This window comes from Amborella trichopoda, chromosome 4, assembly GCF_054954075.1.
Source record: "Amborella trichopoda isolate Santa Cruz 75 chromosome 4, AtrichopodaSantaCruz75HAP2 v2.0, whole genome shotgun sequence".
Lineage (NCBI taxonomy): Eukaryota > Viridiplantae > Streptophyta > Magnoliopsida > Amborellales > Amborellaceae > Amborella > Amborella trichopoda.
In genome coordinates, this window is record NC_142339.1 from 537,974 (window position 1) to 559,094 (window position 21,121).

General features: G+C 36.2%; 1 protein-coding gene across 12 annotated transcripts in view; it reads right to left on the minus strand.

Annotated features, from left to right (window-relative positions):
* The window catches only part of LOC18439517 (DEAD/DEAH box RNA helicase family protein), a 33,592-nt gene that overhangs the window by 3,547 nt on the left and 8,924 nt on the right, over positions 1-21,121 (minus strand). For 8 of the 12 annotated variants that reach the window (XR_016053689.1, XM_020670374.2, XM_011627030.3 and 5 more), the window contains 8 exons: positions 20,751-20,923; positions 20,427-20,508; positions 16,341-16,430; positions 13,112-13,345; positions 12,195-12,266; positions 3,381-3,530; positions 3,144-3,287; positions 1,056-1,220 (listed from right to left, as the gene is read on the minus strand). Coding sequence is in view for 10 of the 12 variants with exons in the window: in XM_020670374.2 (XP_020526033.1) it covers positions 1,056-1,220; positions 3,144-3,287; positions 3,381-3,530; positions 12,195-12,266; positions 13,112-13,345; positions 16,341-16,430; positions 20,427-20,508; positions 20,751-20,923 (1,110 nt within the window). In the remaining 2 variants the exon portion in view is untranslated. Of the gene's footprint in view, positions 1-1,055; positions 1,221-3,143; positions 3,307-3,380; positions 3,531-12,194; positions 12,267-13,111; positions 13,346-16,340; positions 16,435-20,426; positions 20,509-20,750; positions 20,924-21,121 lie in introns of all 12 variants that reach the window. The other 4 variants (XM_088864179.1, XM_088864177.1, XM_088864178.1 and 1 more) reach the window with 2 other exon arrangements.

The window sequence follows — 21,121 nt, forward strand, 5'->3', positions numbered from 1 at the left end:
AAAATTCCAAAAAAACAAATTGATAGAAAAATGTCCTAAGAAAAGGGCATTTCCTTGATGCAATAGGAGAGGCCTAAAGCATTGTTGTTTTAGTGCAATTTGCTTTCAACTTTGGGAGCAGGATACGCTCTTGGACAAGCAGCATGGTTACAAACATGATCTAATGATTGAGTTTGAATACAGGGAAGTGATATTTGTTAACCATAGGAACATACATGGTTAAAATGCAGGTCAAGGATATTGGAGAAAAGGAAAGATAACATTTGGATCATGAGGGACAACATTGAGTTTCAATGAACATTGCATATTACACTCACAACTTATGCCTTGAAGCAATCAATTCAGCCCCAAACCCATGCATCAAGCGTAAAGCCTAACCTCTATGAAGCCCAACCCTTTATGTAGTAGGGAGAGAAGTATAGATGTGATGCGAGATGTCTGTGCTTAAACTATGGAAATTGAATAAGCCTGTGTGATATTAGCTAATGGCATTCCAGAACCTAAACTCAGACTCGATCATCACAAAAACCAATAGGGGCTCTTACTTCTCTGCCTTCTTTTCCTTTCACAATTGTGTTTATGGTGCCATTGTTCATCTAAATAGAACTTCATCATTTGCATCACTTGGTATCATTCCAGTATAATATTTGGTTATATTTTTATTTTTTTGTTGTCTTCTCACAAACAATCCAAATTTTCTACTATGTTTGCTATATACATGTTCTTGAGATATAATGCTAATGAAAAGGGATGACATTACTACGATCCCAAACTCAGATATTTAAGAATGTTTTGCCATGTGAATCAAGTAAGAAAGCATTTATGAGCTAGAGTCTAAATAATTTGAAACTGTATTAAAGAGCTAGAGCCTGAACAATTTGACAGAAGAAACCAACAAAACGTTTTAGAACTAAAACAGGACCAAAAAACTAAAGAAATCCCAAATTTGTAGCATGCGCAAAAGCCATGCCATCTGTTACATAGAAAGCATATACTAGTGTAATCAGAATATATATGTGGAGTAAGAAGTTATAGAACAACGGAATTTAACATACTTGACTTAGGGACATATCTCCATATAGAACTAAGGCAAGTGTCCTCGGAATAGGAGTGGCTGACATGGCAAGAACATGGGGTGCCATGTAAACTTCATCTTCAGATGACTCTCCATGGCCTTTTATAACAACACTTGTTTTTAGGCCTTCAGAAGAGTAATATAACTGAAACATAGAGAATTCAAATTAGTTGTACTTAATAATGAATTAGTCAAAGCTTGCAAGTCAAATGGCAAGTACCATTTCCAACAATCACGATATTCAGTTTAAGCAAGGATCAATTGAGATGTAACGATTCCTCAATAGAGACTAGCAATACTTGCTGCAAATATTGCACTCGGACATCCCTGATTAGCAGCAAACAGAATACATTTGCAGTATTTGTCGCCATAGGCAGGTATTCCAGCGTCTTAACAGAGAATATGGTTTACTACTTTATTAGAATTCTTCATTACAATGTTTGCAGCATCCAAACATGGTGCCATGAGCTATTTTGTGGGGTTAAGGTCACATGCCACATTTTTATTTTGTAAAAATTTTAGAAGAGAGTACACTTGCAAAAAAAAAATTAGAACAGAGTTGGCACCAACAGATTTGCATTCTTACATCGCCGGAAAGGTAAGTAGTTTGACTAATTCGGAAACTTTGGGCAATTTACTTTATACCTACTATTCCGTCTGGTTTTTGGTTCCTAGTCCTACTTTATTAATAGCCATGATTGGGGCTATAGTACTTACTATGCATAGGACTACAAAGGTTCAAAGACAGAATGTATTCCGACGAAATGCTATTGACCAGTGGAACTTGAATCTATATAAGCAGAAGCGTTGTCATGTTTACTAATTTATTCTTCTTTTTTTCCACATTTAAGATTTACACAACCAAGTGTACCACTACCAGTGTGATATGAGCATTTTCCTTCTATGTTACATGTATATGCATAAACAAGTGTTTATGTACAACATGCATCGGAGGTGTCCAACACATGGGTCCAAAAGAGATACTGGGTGAAATGTCCCATACACAAAATTAAAATTCAAAAAGTAGCACCAAATAAAAATAAGCAGAAATTTATAATGTCGACTTGTACGTGGCAAGAAGCAAAGAATATTGGCATCATGGCCCAGGAATGCTTGACAATAAACACAAGATGACAAAGATTAATAGACAAACATAATCTACCTAGCCTTTATAATAATATTTACTTTGTTATTTTCATTAAGATTCTTGTGAATAGCCTATTATTCAAACATCTCCAAACCCAAAATAGTATCAATTTTCTCCAGAGTTAGAAAAATAACCTACACCTCCTTTTGAGGCATCCAAAACATGCCCCATTTTCTATTCGGAGTACTACTCATCCTTAAAACTCTAGTCTGAGTCATCTTTCCGAATGTTCTGAGTCATCTTTCCGAATGTTCTACAACACCCCCAATTTTTATATACGGTCAGCTGGAGATCTATTTTACAGTATCCTGAAAAGATAACAAGTCGGTGATACCGATTTCACCGATTTGTTGCTAGTTAAATTTTGGGAATATTATCTACAAGGATAATTTAACCAACAATAAGAAAAAAAATTATCAAAGCTTTCAACAATTTGTGAAATGCCCAAATAACATTGAAATTCATATGACTGCAGTAAACCAGATTACGCAAAATTATTAAAACCTCTTATAATATTTTTCTTTTTTATTAAAATTCATACAATATTTTTATTATGATTTCTTTGTCGATATGGCATCATTTTGACAAGAAAAACAGAGAAATCAAATGCTTACAAAAAGGTTACAGAGTTTGTCTATGCATATTCTCTATTGCTTGTGTTCATTTATTCTTCGAAAATTTAACCAATACAAGTAAACAAAAATCAATTATTTTAAGGATACGCAATGACAAGTGCACTTCACAAATTGTTTTTTTTTTTTTTTTTTTGAAGCATCTCATTATAATAAGGAAGATGCACTAAGAATCTTGCACAGAGCATGGTAAAGGAATGTAATTCATAAATTAACAAAGGAGTTCCCACAGAAAACATGTGACAACAAGCTAACTGATAACATTGAAATTGTACAAGAAACAGAATACCTTACTATTAAACTTTCCACGCTGGATTACACCAAACCGATGCTGCTCATCTATCACAGCAAGTCTTAGAGCCAAAAATTCAACACTTTCACTTATAAGGCTGTGAGTGCCAATGACTAATGCTATATCTCCAGTTTGAAGACCCTGGGTGAAAAGAAGCATTCTATATAGATGATGTCATGATATTTCTATTATCTGCCAAGAATAAGAGAAAGGTCTTCAGAGAAAATTAGTCACCTTGCGAATTATCCGAGATTGTTTCGAAGGGACAGAACGTGTAAGAAGAGCAACAGATGGTCTGCTTTGTTCATCAATATTTTGTAGCAAAGAAAGAATATGCTCGTAATGCTGGAGAGCAAGTAATTCTGTAGGGACCATGAAAGCTGCCTACAATGTGAACAAGTAAATTGATTCATTAGTGGGCAACAGTTTTCCTCATGGAAGAGGCTAAATCTGGATAAAATAGCTCTCTTTTCTTTTTCTTTTTCGTTTTTTTTCCTGATCGGAAACTTAATTTCATTACTTCTATAAAAGGTTGGACGTTGTCCAGTGGGACGTGATCAAGAAGACTCGAATAATTCTTGTCTCTTACAGCTTAGGAAGGAGTAACAAACATTAAAGCATTCACCTCTCACAACTGACACTGCAATTTACCATTTTCATGTCAACTTTCAACAACAATATGGAACTGAAATACACAATCCAACAATCTAAGGACTACAATTTACAAAGGACAAAATTTAAGTGAAACTTCGACAAAAATAGGGTGCACTTGAAGAAATCCCATTACGCTAAAAATCATTAAAAATAAATAAAAAAATCTAACAGTCACAGATTCCCGAAGTGATACCCTAAATGTCATTGCTTTTTTATCCCTGTAATTTCTTGCAATACATAGAACACCACCCAATTCTAGAGAGAGAGAGAGAAGAGTGGCAAGAATGCCAATCGCTAATCCAGATAGATCCTAGCGACTCAGATCCACACAGAGGGAGGTTCAAGACTTGGCCTATCAAGACTTAAGGTCAATACTCCCTTGCTACTCAGAGAATACCAAGTATGGTGAACGGAGGTTTCCTGGAGCAGACCCCAAGATAGCACCCCCCTTGATCTGAGTCTAAAAAAACCTAAAGAATAAGTTCGCCATTACAGTACCATGCACAAAGACGCACGGCCTGTCTTTCAGAACCATTCATTGACTCAAGCTAGAGATCAATTCTTACCTGCCCAATCAGAAGGTGCCCTCTATAGCTGCTCTGTTTTGGAACTTGTCTTTTTGTTACTCATTCAATCATGGTAATGTGGCTTTCCAGGATCTGCCTCTGACCTATCTTTCATAACTTGCTTAATCATGATTATAGGGCCTGCTAGGGTCGAGCAACCCTGCAATCAAAAGTTGCAGCTTTTGCTTTCTCCAGTGAAGAGCGGAGACGCTTGAGATCTTCTGCGGTCAACTTTAGCGAGCCTTTTCGTTTGTTGACCAATGGAGGAACTGAGTGTGTCTCCCTTGTTAGTTCTTAAGTAAGGCCTTCTGGCTTCCTTGAGTCAATCACTGACCCAGGCAAAATGGATGTGCATTTTATGAATTTCAAATCTTGGTCAGTCAGATTTTCACCAACAGCAAGCATATCTTGTTTTTGAGCCAACAAATCTTGGGGGCTATCCGAGGCTGCTCTCTGCTATGACTAACACTGATGATCACTATCCCTTGGCTATCCTGACTAGCTTTACATTTTCTAGGACATGAGGACTCATAGGTCCTTCCCTAGACTAGTCAAGTCATTAAAGACATTCACATCTAGCTTCCAAACCAATGTTCCAAAAAAATGCCGGGCGGCACCTAGGCATCCGGCGAGGTCCATGCCGCCCAGCGCCTATATGGCCACCCAGCGCCTGGATGGCCTCCCCGGTTTCCGGGCAGCCCAGGTGGAAGACCAAAGGTGGGAGGTGTCCAAAAAACATTTCTAGTGCCAAATTGTGTGTAAAAAATGCATATTGAGGCATTTTTAGAACATTTTTTATGTTCAATTAACCCAAACTCCAAAGACAAACCAAAGCATTTGAGATTTGGACAATTATTTAATGACACATTAAGATAAATAGGAAAATATAATCCAAAATTCAAATTAGTACTAGACATAACAAATAGTCCCCATGGTCCATAACTCCATCCATAGTTCATACATTACCATGATTACCATCCCGCTCCATAGTCCATGCACATGACTCCATCCATATAGTCCATTGCCCCTACTATTACGATGACTACCAGCCCCATCCATAGTCCGTAATCCATAGTCCATACACAAAAATGCACATTTTTCTTCGTTTTTTTTGACTCTAAAATGTAAAAAAATGGGTTCAGGTCACATAAAAACCTAAATCCCCCTTTCCCCCTTATAAAAATGCCCCTCTCTCCATGAGAGCCATTTTTTCCCTTGATGGCCACAGTCCCTAGGAGCCCGCCGAAGGACACAGATGCACCTGGGGCGCCCTGGCCCGCCTAGGCGTTGGGCGGGCCGCTTTTTGAAACTATGCTCTAAACATTGGTTGGATGTCTGTTTTACAGAGCCATTGGGCTTGCTCATTGATAGGGCATGTCCAAACATGCAGGGCCCTCAATTCCACTGGAATTCCAACAATTCCCCACTTGGACTAAATGACGTATCTCATTGAACCACTGGCTCCATCAACAAGGTTCCTATATGAAGCTTATTGCAAATATCTCGGACGGGCTTATCCTTGAACTAACTACCACAGTTAGGTTGAGTTCCAGACTCCATGACCTACATTAGCAGTAAAAGTAGCACCCACTCCCCATCCTTCCATGTGCCATGGTTTCAAGAACATGCCAATGTAATATTTCCAAAGACCATGTCATCCTATTGAACCATCACACTACATGAACTTCAACCAGAATGTTATCCCTTTGAACTATGGTAACACCAATGCGTAGGGTTTCATCCCAATAGAAACCTGCACAATATGAGTGATAGGGTTCAGTATTCCCACATGATTATTCCACTATATATTGATTGTTATTACATGAACATGATCAACAATCAAGAAAGAGAAAAAAATTACATCAAGGATACAATGCCCATCCTCTTTGTTTCTCCAAATGACCTTTAAGGACTACCATGGTTTAGATGTTGACTACCATTAGTCCTATGCAAGGTTCAAAACCACGACGATCTAATCCGAATTTGCCCAATCCAAATCAGGTATCGGTGAAGTCGCCCCATATCTGCTTAAAAAACAACATCCGGCCGATTCTCTGGAAGGAATCGCCCTGCTGACGTCACGAATCGTTTGCATGATGTCACAAACCGGACATGTCACTGACCGTGCCGATTTTGACGTTATATTTCTAAGATATTTAAATTATAAAAATCTCCATTGCTTTTAAAATTGGAGAGTAGCTACTAGTGGTCAAGTAAGCACACGTCAACCAAGAACATGTGCCAAATTTGATACATTAAATGATGTAGCTTGAGGCTTTTATTCAAGATGTCCCTCCATTGTTTCCTTTATGTGGGATAAATGAGTCCCACCAAACCTCACCACCAGTTCTTCACGTTGCCCCAATAATCACACTTCTCTCTCTCTCCCTTCCCAACCTTTAATTATTTTCTCTCTTTCTCTCTCTCTCCCAACTTTATTAGTGTTCTCTCTCTCTCTTTCTCCCCTCCCAACTTCATTAGCATCTCTCTCCCCCCTCCCAACTTTATTAGCATCTTTCTCTGTCCCCTCTAGGTGTCTCTCTCTATCCTACCAACGTATCTCTCTTTCTCCCATCCCAAACTAGCTTCTCTCTCTATATCCTAATTGTGTGAATATGATCACATTAAAATTATATTAATATTACTATCTTAAATGAATATAATTATGTAAAAATTGTTAACTTATTTAGTATAATTATGTTAAAATTATTGTTATTATTATATCAAAAAATTTATTGTTATAATTACATTAAAACATCACATAATTTAATCTATTAAATTGCTATGTTATTTAATAAATTCTTATTGTTATATAGATTATGTTATTTTCATATTTAGTCTAGATTGTAATTTTAAATTTATATATATATATATATATATATATATATATATATATATATATATATATATATATATATATATATATATATATATATATATATATATATATATATATATTTTATAAATATTAACAAATAACTTATTGTTAATTAGTTATTCTTGCAATAACTTATTTTATACAGCAATAAAAATTTAATACATTAAGTTGTTATATAGAAATTCTTGAATCATGTTTATTATAATATTATAATTAATAATTATACATTGATAACCAAATCTTGTATTTTATTTATTTATTTACTAATTTATTTGCATTATAAATTATGTAATGTATTACTTTTCTTATAGTTATATATAAGATTTCTTAAATTAGATGATATTTTAGATTTGTTCTTATTGTATGATAAAACAACTATAAAATATAAACGACCAATTTCAATTTCAGTATATAGTATCATAGTTAGTTAGGTTGTGTTAATTTTGGAAGAGTAAATCAAATTAATAAATGTTTGATACTTTGATGAGATACTAATTTCACTTTACATGGGAAATTATTTTTTTAATCTTATAATATGGAAGTGTTTTCTAATATTTTTAAATTATTTTGATGCAATATTGTAATATTATATTATAATTAATAATTATACAGACGTCCAAACAAGAAAACAGTAGCTTAGTATTCACCTATTTTTACAAAATAATGAAAGTACATAATGCACCACTCCTAATTTTTTTTAAAAACTAAAAGAACACTATTTTTAGAGATTTATAGTAATTTTTTGAAAAACATTGGGACGAAACTTGTCGATTTGGTCAATTCTCTGATCATCCACACCAATCCACCGATCCAACACGGTTTTTGGGGTGGACGATCCGGATCACTGATCCGACACAGTTGTTGGGGTGGACGATCCGGATCACCGATCCGACACGGTTTTTGGGGTAGACGATCCGGGTCACCGATCCGACACAGTTTTTGGGGTGGACGATCCGGGGTCACCGATCCATTTTTTTAAACCTCTATGGGATGACACTCCAAGGTTATCATGCCTTGCCTAACACACTCATGAATGGTATAATTATATTTGTTGATGCGCATCAACTTCCCACTCGATTTGTTGTTCCTTGCCATTGCAAATTGCCGCTTGATTATCACAATATATTTTGGCACCCGACTATTGTGACCCTCAAGAGGGATCTCTCTTAGCAGTTACAACAACCAAGCTGCCTCAAGCGATACCACATGCATAGCCATGTACTCAGCCTCCATAGTGGAATGTGCTATGGCTCCCTGTCTCTTACTGCACAAAGAGGCAGCCCCACCACCAAGGGTGAATAGCCAAGCAGAGGTAGAAAAGATTTGTCCTTGTCTCCTCCCCAATCTGCATGGGCATACCTTCTAAAAGAAGTGCCAATCCCATAAACCACAGACCATATTCCAGGGTACCTTGCAGATGTCTCATAATACGTCTAACAACATCGAAACATCCTGATGTTGCACACCTGGGCGGCTTGAATACCGGCAAGTCACACTAACTGCAAAGGCAATATCAAGTCAGATTCGAGTCAAAGTAGCACCGGCATATGGAATACCTTTCATACAGCATTTATATTCATCATCTTGCGGGCACATATTAATGGATTATTTTAGGCCTGAGACTATAAGTGTGGTCGAGGGCTTACAAACAAACACTTTGTGTTGCTTTTTGAAATTAGGTTGAGATAGCCATAATATATTGCATCCTCTATCTCGTGTAATCTTGATACCCAAGATATATTCCGCCTCACCTAGGTTCTTAACATCAAATGTAAATTTTTTTATGTAACTAAAATCTGCAAATCATTACTAGCAAATAACATCTGATCACATGAACAGCAAGCAAAAGAACAAAACCCCTGCTTATTTTCACAAACAGAGAAGGATCTGCATCACACAATTGAAATCCAAAACTCTCGGGTTTCAGAGGTAAACTTTTCATACCTTTCCACGGTGTTTGCTTCAATCCATAGAAGAACGTGAGTAACATGAACATCTTGTGCTCTGCATTTTCCTTAATGAAACTTCTGGTTCCTTTATACATGCCTCTTCATCAAGATATTAATTCAAAACATTGTCTCCACATTGAACGTCCTCGTATTAGTTAATGGCAAGAAGGTGTCAAAGAAGTCAATTCCATGTTTCTATGATAAACCTTTTCATATTAGCCAAGCCTTATACTTACTTATCAATGCTACAATCTGGATTTAACTTTTTTTCAGAACCCACGTGCATTCAACTGGTTTTACTCCTACCAGTGAATCTACCAATTCCCAAGTTCCATTTTTTTCACAATAGAATCCATCTCCTCTTGTAAAGCTTCCCACATAGTGAGGAGACTCTATGGAAAGGGATCATGCTGGAACTCAGTAAGAAAGGAGAGGTCTGTGGGTTTCTGAAATTTGGTAGTCCTAAAAGATGGAGATATAACTAGGGAATCAGAAGGAGAAGCCGCAATCTCATTCTCAAGAAAAGAGACTAATAACCAGCTTATTGACCACCAAATCTACAAGTCTGTAAACCTAGTTCCCCTCTCATATCTATCCAATGAAAACACAACAAATGGTTTTAGAGTCCAACTTGGATCTTTGATGAAGTGGGACAATAACATGTGCTACATAACATCAAACCTTGAAGTAGATAAGGTTAGGAACCCCTCCATTTTCATAAGGTGATGTAGACAGGCTCTAGAGGGAATATGGTTAAGAACATGATTAGCAGCCAATACGGCTTCACCTTAACGAGTGCGATCAAGGCTAGACGAACTAAGTAGTAACAAACAGTTTCAACCAAGGTTCAGTTCTTACATTCAGCAAGACCATTTTGTTTGAGTATAGGGAGAGAGGTGGTTTACTGAACAATGCCATGTGCCTCACAGAAATCATCAAAGACCCTTGACATGTAATTCTTCACCCCTATCACTCCTTAGCACCTTGACCTTACTTCCCAACTCAATTTCAGTCTCAGACTTATATTCAAGAAACTTTGAGAAAGGTTTGATCTTGAGTGTTGATCTAGCTGATCCAGATCAGGAAAGGTCGGTGGGTGATCCACCTCACTGATCCATTTTTTAAAACACTAATTAAATTCTTCTACAACCACATTAGTCTCCTCAGCAACGTGAACAACTTCCTTCTTCTTGGACCTACAGTCCTGCTTGTAGTGTCCAAGTTTGCCATAACGGATGCATCAAACGTTTCTTTTTTGATGTTTCTTTCCTGCATTTGAATGAAGTGTTCTGCCTTTGGAAGTTATCAATCTTCCCTCCTTTCTCTTTCTTTTCTTCCGTAGCCATGTAAAGCAGTGATAGACCCCGGTGTGGGGCTCTTTGAGAGTTTTTCTCAATCACTTGTGAAGAATGGAGATCTTCATTATTGCCATCAGAGGTGAATGTCGAAGCTCCAGGTGGAAATCAACCCATGAAGAGGGTAATGCATTGATGATGGCAGCAACCTGTTAATCTCGGATAAGAGCTGACCGGCTGATTTCAAATCTGTTACCATGGTCTGCATAACTTCGAACCTTTCCAAAATAGGCTTTGTAAAATCCTTGTTGCGAGAGAAATGATCGGCCAGGCATAAATTTTGTAGCTAAGATAGAGAGGCAAATCTCTTCTCTTATATCTCCTGTAGTTCTTTTGCAAGTATGGTGAACTAGGGTTTCCCAGAGTAGAACCCGAGATACAACCTCCTTGATCTGAGACCAAAAAACCTTAAGAGTGTGTTCACCATTCCACTACTTAAACTTCTAGGAATTCACAATCCATCCCTAAGCCCGTGAGACACGTGTTCTCTCATGCACCATGCAAAAGACGTGTCGCCTGTCTTTCAAAACCATTCATTGACTCACCCATGGGATCACCTCTTACTGGCCCAATTAGAACCTGACCTTTCTACCTTCTCCCTTTTAGAACTTGTCTTTTCGTATCTCGTCCAGTCATGGTGATGTGGCTTTTCAACATCAGTATCTCCACTTACTCATACTTTCTCCAGTCGAAACTCGACAAAAACTTCTATATGGGGTGTAAGGGCTTCTATCACATTGACAAGTCCACCACAGCATCTGAAGTCAACTTGCACAATGCTCTCTATCTTTACAGTCGAGTTTAAAGAGATTTGATATCCTCTTTGATGAAAAGCAAAGATGCACAACATCTTCTATGATCAACTTTAGCATAGATGCTTTTCAAGCCTCTTTCTTCGACAGGCAGGTGTAGGAATTGAGTGTCTTCTTATGGATCTCAAGTCTCAGTTAGTCAGACTTTCACCAAGGGAATGCATGTATCTTGTCTTCAGCCAAGGCATCTTGACCACTTACCCAAGGCCGCCCTCAAGCTTAAGAAAGTCATCAAGGGCATTCATGTCCACCCTCCAGACCAGGGTTTTAAAAAATGCCGATCTGGATCGGAATCGGCCGATCTGGATCGGAATCGGCCAATCCGGATCGGGAATCGGTGGGACCGGTCGGGTTCCCACATATATCAAGAAACGACCGGTTCTCACTAGGAGCCGGCCTATTCTGACACGAAACTGGCTGATCCAGCCCAACATTTTATTTTCCATTATTTTCAATTTTTTATTTTTGCTCTCTGTGTTTTTATTTTTGATTGGCCGATTCACTTGGCCGGATCACCAATTTGGACCAGTTTTTTGGATAGGCGGTCACCAATTCGTTTTTTAAACAATGCTCCAAACATTGGCCGGATCTCTGTTTTTCATAGCCACCACGCTTGATAAGTGTACAACCAATCCTGTAGGGCCCTCTCAATCCCACTAGAATTCCAACATAAAGATGTATATGTATCAGCATATACACATGCATCGTTTACAAAATTATTTAAGACCTTGTAAGCTAGAGAGGTAATGACTTGAGTAGTTCTCTTTGTTATACAGAATATTAAAACAGAATGCAGCACAGAAACTTGCAAACTCAGATGTATTATGAAGTTACCTGATAGCCTTTGTCAATGACTTCCATACAGGCTAAGAAAGCAACAACAGTTTTGCCGCATCCAACATCTCCCTGCAAAGAATATTGTTTACCATGATCTTTTAGAACAAAAGATATGTCTTCAATGCTTGCCATAATGTAGTAAAGCAATAAGGTTATTGTTCAACTTAAAGGACAAGGAATGTTGCAAACCAAAGTACTTCAATTACGGCACTTGATTTAATATGCTATGAAGTTACTTTGCTTCGAAATTACAAAATATCAAAGTGTTCCAGATAATGGAATTGTATAAATCATAAGTTCACAACTACATGATTGCATCAATTATATCAAATGTGGACGCTACCACTAACATACATGTGGTGATGGATTGGCACTATTTGCTTTCCAAAAGTGCACACAGCAAGGATACTATGTGCATGACTCTTAATATGCAAAAAGGATTGTAAGAAGTCATAGATTTATGAACTTCTATGATTGGTTGATACAATGCAACTCAAATCGTCAATTGAAGAAACCATGTACTAAGAATTAAGCTTTCATATTACATTATCAGGTTCCCACCATTTAGAAGTCAGATTCAGAACGCAACACAGCCTGATCTCTAGCCAGCTTGACCAGCACAATCCCAGGACTCTGGAAGACTCGAGAGTTTTTTAAAAGATTGAAATTTACTTTAGAATTTCTGACTCCTGAATTTTTAAAAGTTAAAAATAAAAGATTAAAAAACAAAAACAAAAAAAAAAGGAAAAAGGGAAAAGGCAGAACCGAATCAACAAGGGTGAGAACCAAGCCTTTTAACCAGAGATCTTAAGCATTGATTAACACACACATGCCCAACTAGGTTGAATTTAGTACTGCTATAAGATAAACAACAAATAGCTCCAACCCATAAGGCAATTTCATTAAGATTATACCTGTAAAAGACGGCTCATGGGTACAGACCTCCTTAAATCCCATATAATTTCTGAAACTGCATTCAATTGACTTGGAGTAAGTGCATATGGAAGAGCCTTGTATATTTTCCTTGTCAAATCAGACCATTCTTCAGAGTTGAGCAAACAGGATCCATTTTTTTTGTATCTTTCCAATAAACTAGATTTTTCCGCCCATGTCCCAAGTTTTTCAAGCATTTGAAACATTCTCCCCAACTGTAAAACAGTACAAGAATATAGAAATTGATTAGTAAACTATACACAATTCCTTTTATGTTATGTTTCACATATCACATTAGCTCATACACATGTACACAATCACATTATCAACTATAAAACTTTGTGTAATAAGCGCCAATCTATCAGTTACATTGTAGTGTATAGTGAAAGTATGAGGTATCATGCTTTCCTATTAATGTGAAAAGCATGAAATATCATGCCTCAATAGACTAAAAAGGTACATATCCTTAGAAGAGTACACAAAATACCTCATTACCTAAAAATTAGTTGTTTTCTTCAAGATTGATGCAGGAATTTACTTACACAAACAATCAGCTCATAGTTTACTTGACTGATTAACTAAGATTCAAATCCTGAGAGGGCAACAAGAAGAGGAACTCAACCACTTCCAAATGCCTAAGTTAGAGTTGAGGCGCCTTACAAATCTGTTTTCTCCATTTGTGGATGCCTCTCTCTAGGGCAGGAATTTGCCCACCAGGGAGTCTTGAAGGAAGACATTTCTCTCCCACTACTACATCTTTCTCAACCTGCTGTACCAGGAGTAGAAGGTTGGCAGTACAGAGAGGCTAGGGGGCTGATTTTTCCTGTATGTGCCATGTTGAAACTCTGGTCATGGTGAGGTCCTACGGCATTAAGATTTTCCGGCTCCACAAGTTTTGTATCTGATTTGGAATCTTTGTGGCTTTATCTTTTCCAGGGCAGAAGCGGAGTGGCGAGGGGACCTCCCTCTCTCAAGAGAGGGATGAAGATGAAATTTCCTATTTCATTTGGGTTTAGATTGCCTGTCACCAAACCACAGAGAAGGGGAGGTGGGGGTGGGCTGGGCAAGGAGAATGAGAAGAGGGGAGGGGGAGAAGCTTCTTGATAAAGTGAAGTTCAATGATCTAAAATTCAAGATTACATCTAGCAAGGCTATGGCACTCAATCACATGGTTCCAATGTGTACTTGAGTCTTCCCCACATAGTGTGATTGCTGATGTAGGTGTGCATGTTTAGGTCATGTCTCATCATCGACAAAGCCCTTTCCCAACTAATTGGGGTCGGCTACACGAATCGTGGTCCGTCATTCTGCTCTATTGGGGGCCATATATCTAGTGAGGCCATAAGTCCCCATATTTATACATAGATAGTAGTTAGGGATGAGTAATTCATTACGTTTTATTTTTCAATCAATCAGCTAATGAGAATCAGTATCTTTCTCCTTCAGTGCTCTAGGGTCTTGGGGGTCAAACATGGTATCAGAGCCAATTTTACAGGAGGAATCCAAACCCCAATTTTTTATTTGAAGTGCTTATCCACACCAGTTTACTTTTTTTTGGTTTTTTGTGTGTATTTGTGTGTGTTCACATTTCATAAGAAAAAGGTCTCTTGGAGGAGTAGGAAACAAAACATATTCTCTAAGTCCAGTACAGACTGCAGGGTTGGAATATAGAGTATTCATCTCTCTCCACATGGTGTTAACATTGAGTAGCAAAAAAGTCAAATATTCATTCAAAAAAACATTGAGAAGCAATAATCAAAAAACATGGTGATAATTAGTGCTTATCAAGATTGTCAACGACCCAGTTTTCATGAAAAGCTGGAGCATATTGGGTTTGATTGACACTTCATTTTGAGAGCAACTTTTCAATGGTATTAGTTCTTTCCCATGACATACATTTGAGGATGAAAATGTAGAACTGATTATTAAGTCAGTTACCAAATTATACTAAAAGTAAACCATAACTTATCACAGTGGATGCCATAATTTGGAGGGGAGGTACTGATATCAGTATTGCACAGACGTTCCTTTCTTTGTTTACTTTTTAAAAGTACCAGTTGCACCATTATCTCCGCAACTATAGTATGCCTTCTCGATCAACCCAAAAATGATGAGAAGTTGGGTCAAGTTGACTTGAGACTCAAGAATTCAATTTCCACCAAAAAATTGTAAGATAATTGGAAATTATTTAAAAATTAAAAAGCTTGTCTTGACAAAACAATCAAGTTAAATTTAACATATTAAATAAATGGTCCCAGAAGAAAAATAAAATAGAACTCCAAGCTATATGAGAGTGAACGATAGGCTACTTTTAAGACTTTATAGCAAAATTTCTGTGATTCATGAAAACTATCAGGTGCAATATTTGTAGAACTTTCTAGACTTGGTCGACTTCGCTAATGTTCTGAGCAATTAGGATGAGTATGATACTCTAGTTTGTAAAAACAAATTCTGCATTCTTTGCTGTAAAGAGACATGGATCATTGCTAGTGGCCTAGTGCATATTTGGAATGAAGAATGCAGTTAGATGAACTTTAGTTGTTAAATGCCCTTTGAAATGTCAGAAACCACCAGCAGTTTTTAGTTTTCTTTGAACTTAAGAGAACAAAACATGGATTCAACCTCAGTCATGTGACGCAATCAAGTACTTAGAGTCCACAAAAGAATTGGGGAGTCAATGAAATCTTCAATCCGTATTATCATGGCAGGGTCCCACATGAGACTCAACAGGACACCTTATCAATGATTCCTATCAACAAGATCTTTCAAAACTTGAAATCAGGAAACTATGCTCGCAAAGCATTCATAAAGTGACCATTTGTCGACAAAATAACACTTGATTTCAATTCACCCAAGAAGAAATCAGGCCTTCCAATTATGGATTGAAGCTTTTCAAAATTTCAAGCATACAAGAATATTATTAACCCATGCTTTAGAATTTACCACAAGCGAGGCTTAAAACAGTTATCGTATTAACAAAGCATCGGCAATAGACTTCAAGAGCACAAAACCCAGTCTAAAACCAACAAATGAAAAATATTCAAATAAAAGGAAAATAGTGCCACTTTTCCTAAGCTACACATTGTTGCACGAAGCAAAAATGAACCTCAAGGCAATACAACCAGATTTAAATGGAAATGGAAACCAAGCCTGAATTACAATTTATTGATGAATTGATGATAAGTATGAAGTTTAGCAAAGTTCACCCACCTGAAGATAAAAAAATTCATCAAATACAAGTCGTTTTCGTGCCAAGTCAGCTTCTTTCAGATCTTTTGGACAGTGGATTCCCATATAGGCCTGCCTGACAGAACATTGTCAGTACATCACGATTCGATATAACCCCATCATGCTGGTAATAAAAATGATTACTTTCAAACAAAATTTCGTATAAGTCTTAGTTGCACAAATTCATGAATCAGAAGGCTTGAATCTCAACCCAGCACTTGAGAAGAAGCAAAGAAATCCCACGTCCAATATGGATTGGAAGATGTCAGCTAGAGTGCACAAAGAAGGCTTGGACGAGGAGAATGTTAAAATTCTTAAGAATTCATTGCATTATAAGATCTTAAAGTATTATCAAGCCTAATAATGAGAATTCGGATTTAAGTATGGTGCACTGAATAATGAGTTTGAAAGACCCTTTAGATTGGAATATGTAAGGATCTATTTTGTATAAGCTGTGCATCACCAAATTTGGATGGATCTCACCAGCTTTCTTCTCCTTTTTGGTTGAAGCTTTCCTTTCTGAAATCCAGCGTAATAAAATTATTTAAAGGGAATGAATTCATTAAATGTTAACCTAATTTCTGAAAGGAGGTGGAGGATTTAAAAGATTACCAAAGCATAAGCAAGATCCACCAGAAAGAAGAAAAATGAATACTATGACCCTATAACCATAAACTTAATCAACAGCCGTTGTAAATTATTCTCAAGGCTCTTCTAGCAAATTAAAAGCAAAGCAGATTCTGGAGAACCACTTTCCCAAAAGTTGTGCATTAAATACATCGACCTAGAAGCTTGGTACAATTTAAAAAAACAAAGCAAGAGGCATGAGATGAGAGTGATGGTAAGTGAACTAGACGCCATGCATAAATCGAAAGGCATGTCTTTTATTATGTCTCAGTACTGAGGTCCTTTTATCGAGGGATACATATTGTGGAGAGAGGAAAATAATCTCCTAAGAGCTCAGGAATCAAGAACCATGTAAATTTCTAAAATCAAGTAGACTGGGATTTCTTACACTAATTGATGAGGATAATGAGGTAGATATTGATAGATGAGATGGTCTAGGAGCTGCATTCTATGCCTAGTTTCTTCATCATGATATATAGGGTCCGTAGAGGTTATTTTTCTATCAAAGGGATCGTATTTTATCATTTCCTTTTTCATACTATAGCCGTGAGATGGTCGAAGAGCTGCATTTCTATATCTAGTTTCTTCATCATGATATATAGGGTCAACAAAGAAATCCTATTTTATCATTTTCTTTTTCATGCCATAGCCGTATGTCAGTTCCAAGGTTTACAAAAAACAGATCGGTGACTCGAATCGGTCACACCCATACCCGTGTCGGATTGGAGAATCGGTGGATCGGATCGGAGAATCGGCAGAATCGACAATTTTTGTCCCAAAATTTTTTCAAAAAATCACTATAATTCTCTAAAAATAGTGTCCTTTTATTTTCTAAAAGAGATTATGAGTGGTGCATTATGTATTTTCATTACTTTGTAAAAATAGGTGAATACTGAGACGCTATTTTCCTGTCTGGAAGTCTATATAATTATTATTTATAATATAGTATTACAAAATTGCATCAAATTGATCGAAAATATTAGAAAACACATCCATATTATAAGATTAAAAAAATAATTTCCCATATAAAGTGAAATTAGCATCACATCAAACATTTATTATTCTCTTTATTCGTTCAAAACTATCACAACCTAATGAACTGTAATATTATACATTGAAATTTAAATTATTGGTTTATATTTTATAATCATTTTACTATATAAATAAGAATAAATTTGAATTTGTCTTATAATATCATCTAATTTAAAAATATAACTTACAACTATAACAAAAAACAATACATTATATAATTTATAATATAAATATATTAATAAATAATATATAAAATTTGATTATCAATGTAATTAGTATAATTTTAATGTGATCATATTCACATAATTAAATTTCATAGTAAAGGGCCAACTATTAAATTAAGGGAAAAGTTTAAATAGAGTTGAGGCTCTAAACAATCAAATTTGAGCCTACCTCAAAAAATTTACTAGAAGTTGTTTTGATGCCCAAATAAATTGATCATCTCTACATCAAAATGCATAGACATGAAAAAAAAAAAAAAAGGATTTCAAGTTTTGAAAATAGTGTATTTTGTAAAGCATTTTTGGACCGTCAATTTTCAAGATTTTCAAGTTTTCATAGATCTATCGATCTACACTATATTTGAAGTTTTAAACTTTATAACTAAAGACGAAAATATATTTTAAGGCTATCACAAAGATTTTCAGTATTGAAACCACATGTCTCGATACTATTTGAAGGTAGGCTCTAATTTGATTGTTTAGAACCTAGGCTCTATACAAACCACACCCTTAAATTAATCATATGGAATTTCTTAGTAGAGGGCCAACCTTTTTCATGTCTAATCTAATTGTTATAAATTAATTATATGGAATTTCGTTTTGTAATTATATGTAAACTTACATGTGTACTTTTATTTTTTGTGAGTCGTAAAAATAATATTATTAATTTAAAAAAGAAAAGTAAATTTTATTTTATAAACTATTTCATTTTGTAGACCTTGTATAAAAAAGAGAGAGATAGAGACGTTAACTTAGATGTAAAAGTAAGAAAGAGATGAGACATTAATGGAGATGCAAAGTAAGAGAGACAGATAGAGACTTAAATGAGATGTAAAAATAAGAGAGAGATGACACATTAATGGAGACGTAACTAAGACAAAGAGACATTAATGGAGAGGTAAAAACTAAGAGAGAGGGAGATATTAACGGAGATGTAAAGGCACAAAAAGCAAAAGTTAATGGGACAAAATTAGTCCCACATCGAAGGTTGTACAAGAAGTTTACTTCCATAAAACCCTCTATATTACACGTATAGCATGCGCGTAGGGTCTATTTAAGACTGAACCTTGCTGCTGCCCCTAATTTTAGGGAAAATTTCAAATATGCCCCCATTTCATTTCAAATAGTAAAAAAAGGAGTTAAAAAAGCATGACGTCGAGATGACATCATAATCAGCGATTCCCTTTAGTGAATGGTGGATCCATGACGTCATCTACCAAATTTCAATTAAAAATCGTCCGGATCCCGTTTTATGGTCGGATCCAAAACGTTCCCACCGATATCCGACCCAGATCGCCCAATTCCGGATCGAGTCACCGATTTTTTAAACACTGGTCAGTTCCTTAGTAGGCCCATGGATGTTAGTCAGTTCCTTAGTAGGCCCATGGATGTTGGGCTCATTGAAAGTTTTGTAGCCCTGGGCGGGATCGACCAGGTGACTCATTTACATTACAGAGATGCTACCATTGTTCTTGACTTCTTGGGGCTACAAGTACCGACTGTGCCTTGGCCTGAAATTTGTGATATAAAGTTTGGAGAGGCTATAGGAAAAACATCAATCTAAGATGACCATTGTGCTTGGGTTTGAAGCTAGATAATAGGAGAAAAGAAAAGGAGATCATCAACCACTAGGGAAGCCCAATAGGGGGTCAAAGATTCTCCAAGAACAAAGGTGCAGGCTGATGGATGGATTCCGATATTATACAAGGAGCTTCAAAAGGCTTTAATTACAAAAAGGGTTTTTTGGGCAATGAAGTTATAGGCAGGTCTTTTGGGCAATGAAGTTATTTTAAAGAGATCAGAGGCCTAATAGATGTAAGGCAGTAAGGGTAAGCCATGCACCCAAATGTAAATTTTGGGTAACAGGTTAGTGAATTTGGGTGGGGATGGGGATGGTCTAGGATCCCAGCCTCCATTCCAAGGGACTGTTTGGATGGTTGTTTTATGTTCTCTTATTTTACTTTACCATTTTTGTTCGAAAAAATAAAAAATAAGAACAAAAATGATTTCCAACGTTGCTAATTCAAAGTTGTGGTAAAAAGAGGGAATGTTATGATAAAACTAATAAATAAAATAAGGAAGCCACAAAAATTTTCTTCATGAACTGAACATTAAAACAAATTGCTTGAAAAAGTGGAATAACAAAATATTCCAGAACAATAAATCGAACCCACGCAAAGCAACTTACATCGTGAAGATTAAACAAATCAAAGTCTGCACATATATTACTTGGGATGGGATCCATATCTGTTGGCAAGGCTTGCAAAGCCCTGTCAAAATCAAAACAGAACGCAATAAATCTTTATGAATTGTACTAAACCAATACCATCCTCTTATTGCAGCTAACATATATAATATTTATAAAAATATAAAGAAATATACATGGATTCAAAAGAGAAAAGGGGACCAACTGCTTGCATAAAAATATTAATCATGCTATACTGAGATAAAAATAGAAGGCAAGAAACCATAACATCAAAAATCCAATAGACAAATGTATAGGAGTACCAACCTCAATATAATATCTCTAAGAAAATTGGAGTTCAAGCCACCTTTGGAGGGGTATATGGGATAAGGCCTTATTTCTTCTTCTAGTCCATTCATTTTATCCATTGCATTTTCTTGAAGCACATCAATATGAAATTCCTTCAATTCAAAATGATCTTCTGCCTTCATTGCTTTGACCTACGTGAAAGAATAAATTATGTGCAGCCAATCACTAAATTAGATAAATCAATTTTAACATCTTCCAGTATAAACAATGGTTTTCTTTTAAACTTCTGCCCTTTATTGCATTTAGGCCACAAATTATAATAATATCGTTAACCTTTTTTATTGGTGCTCTCATATAAATGAATTAAGATGGATTCTTTTCATGTTCCT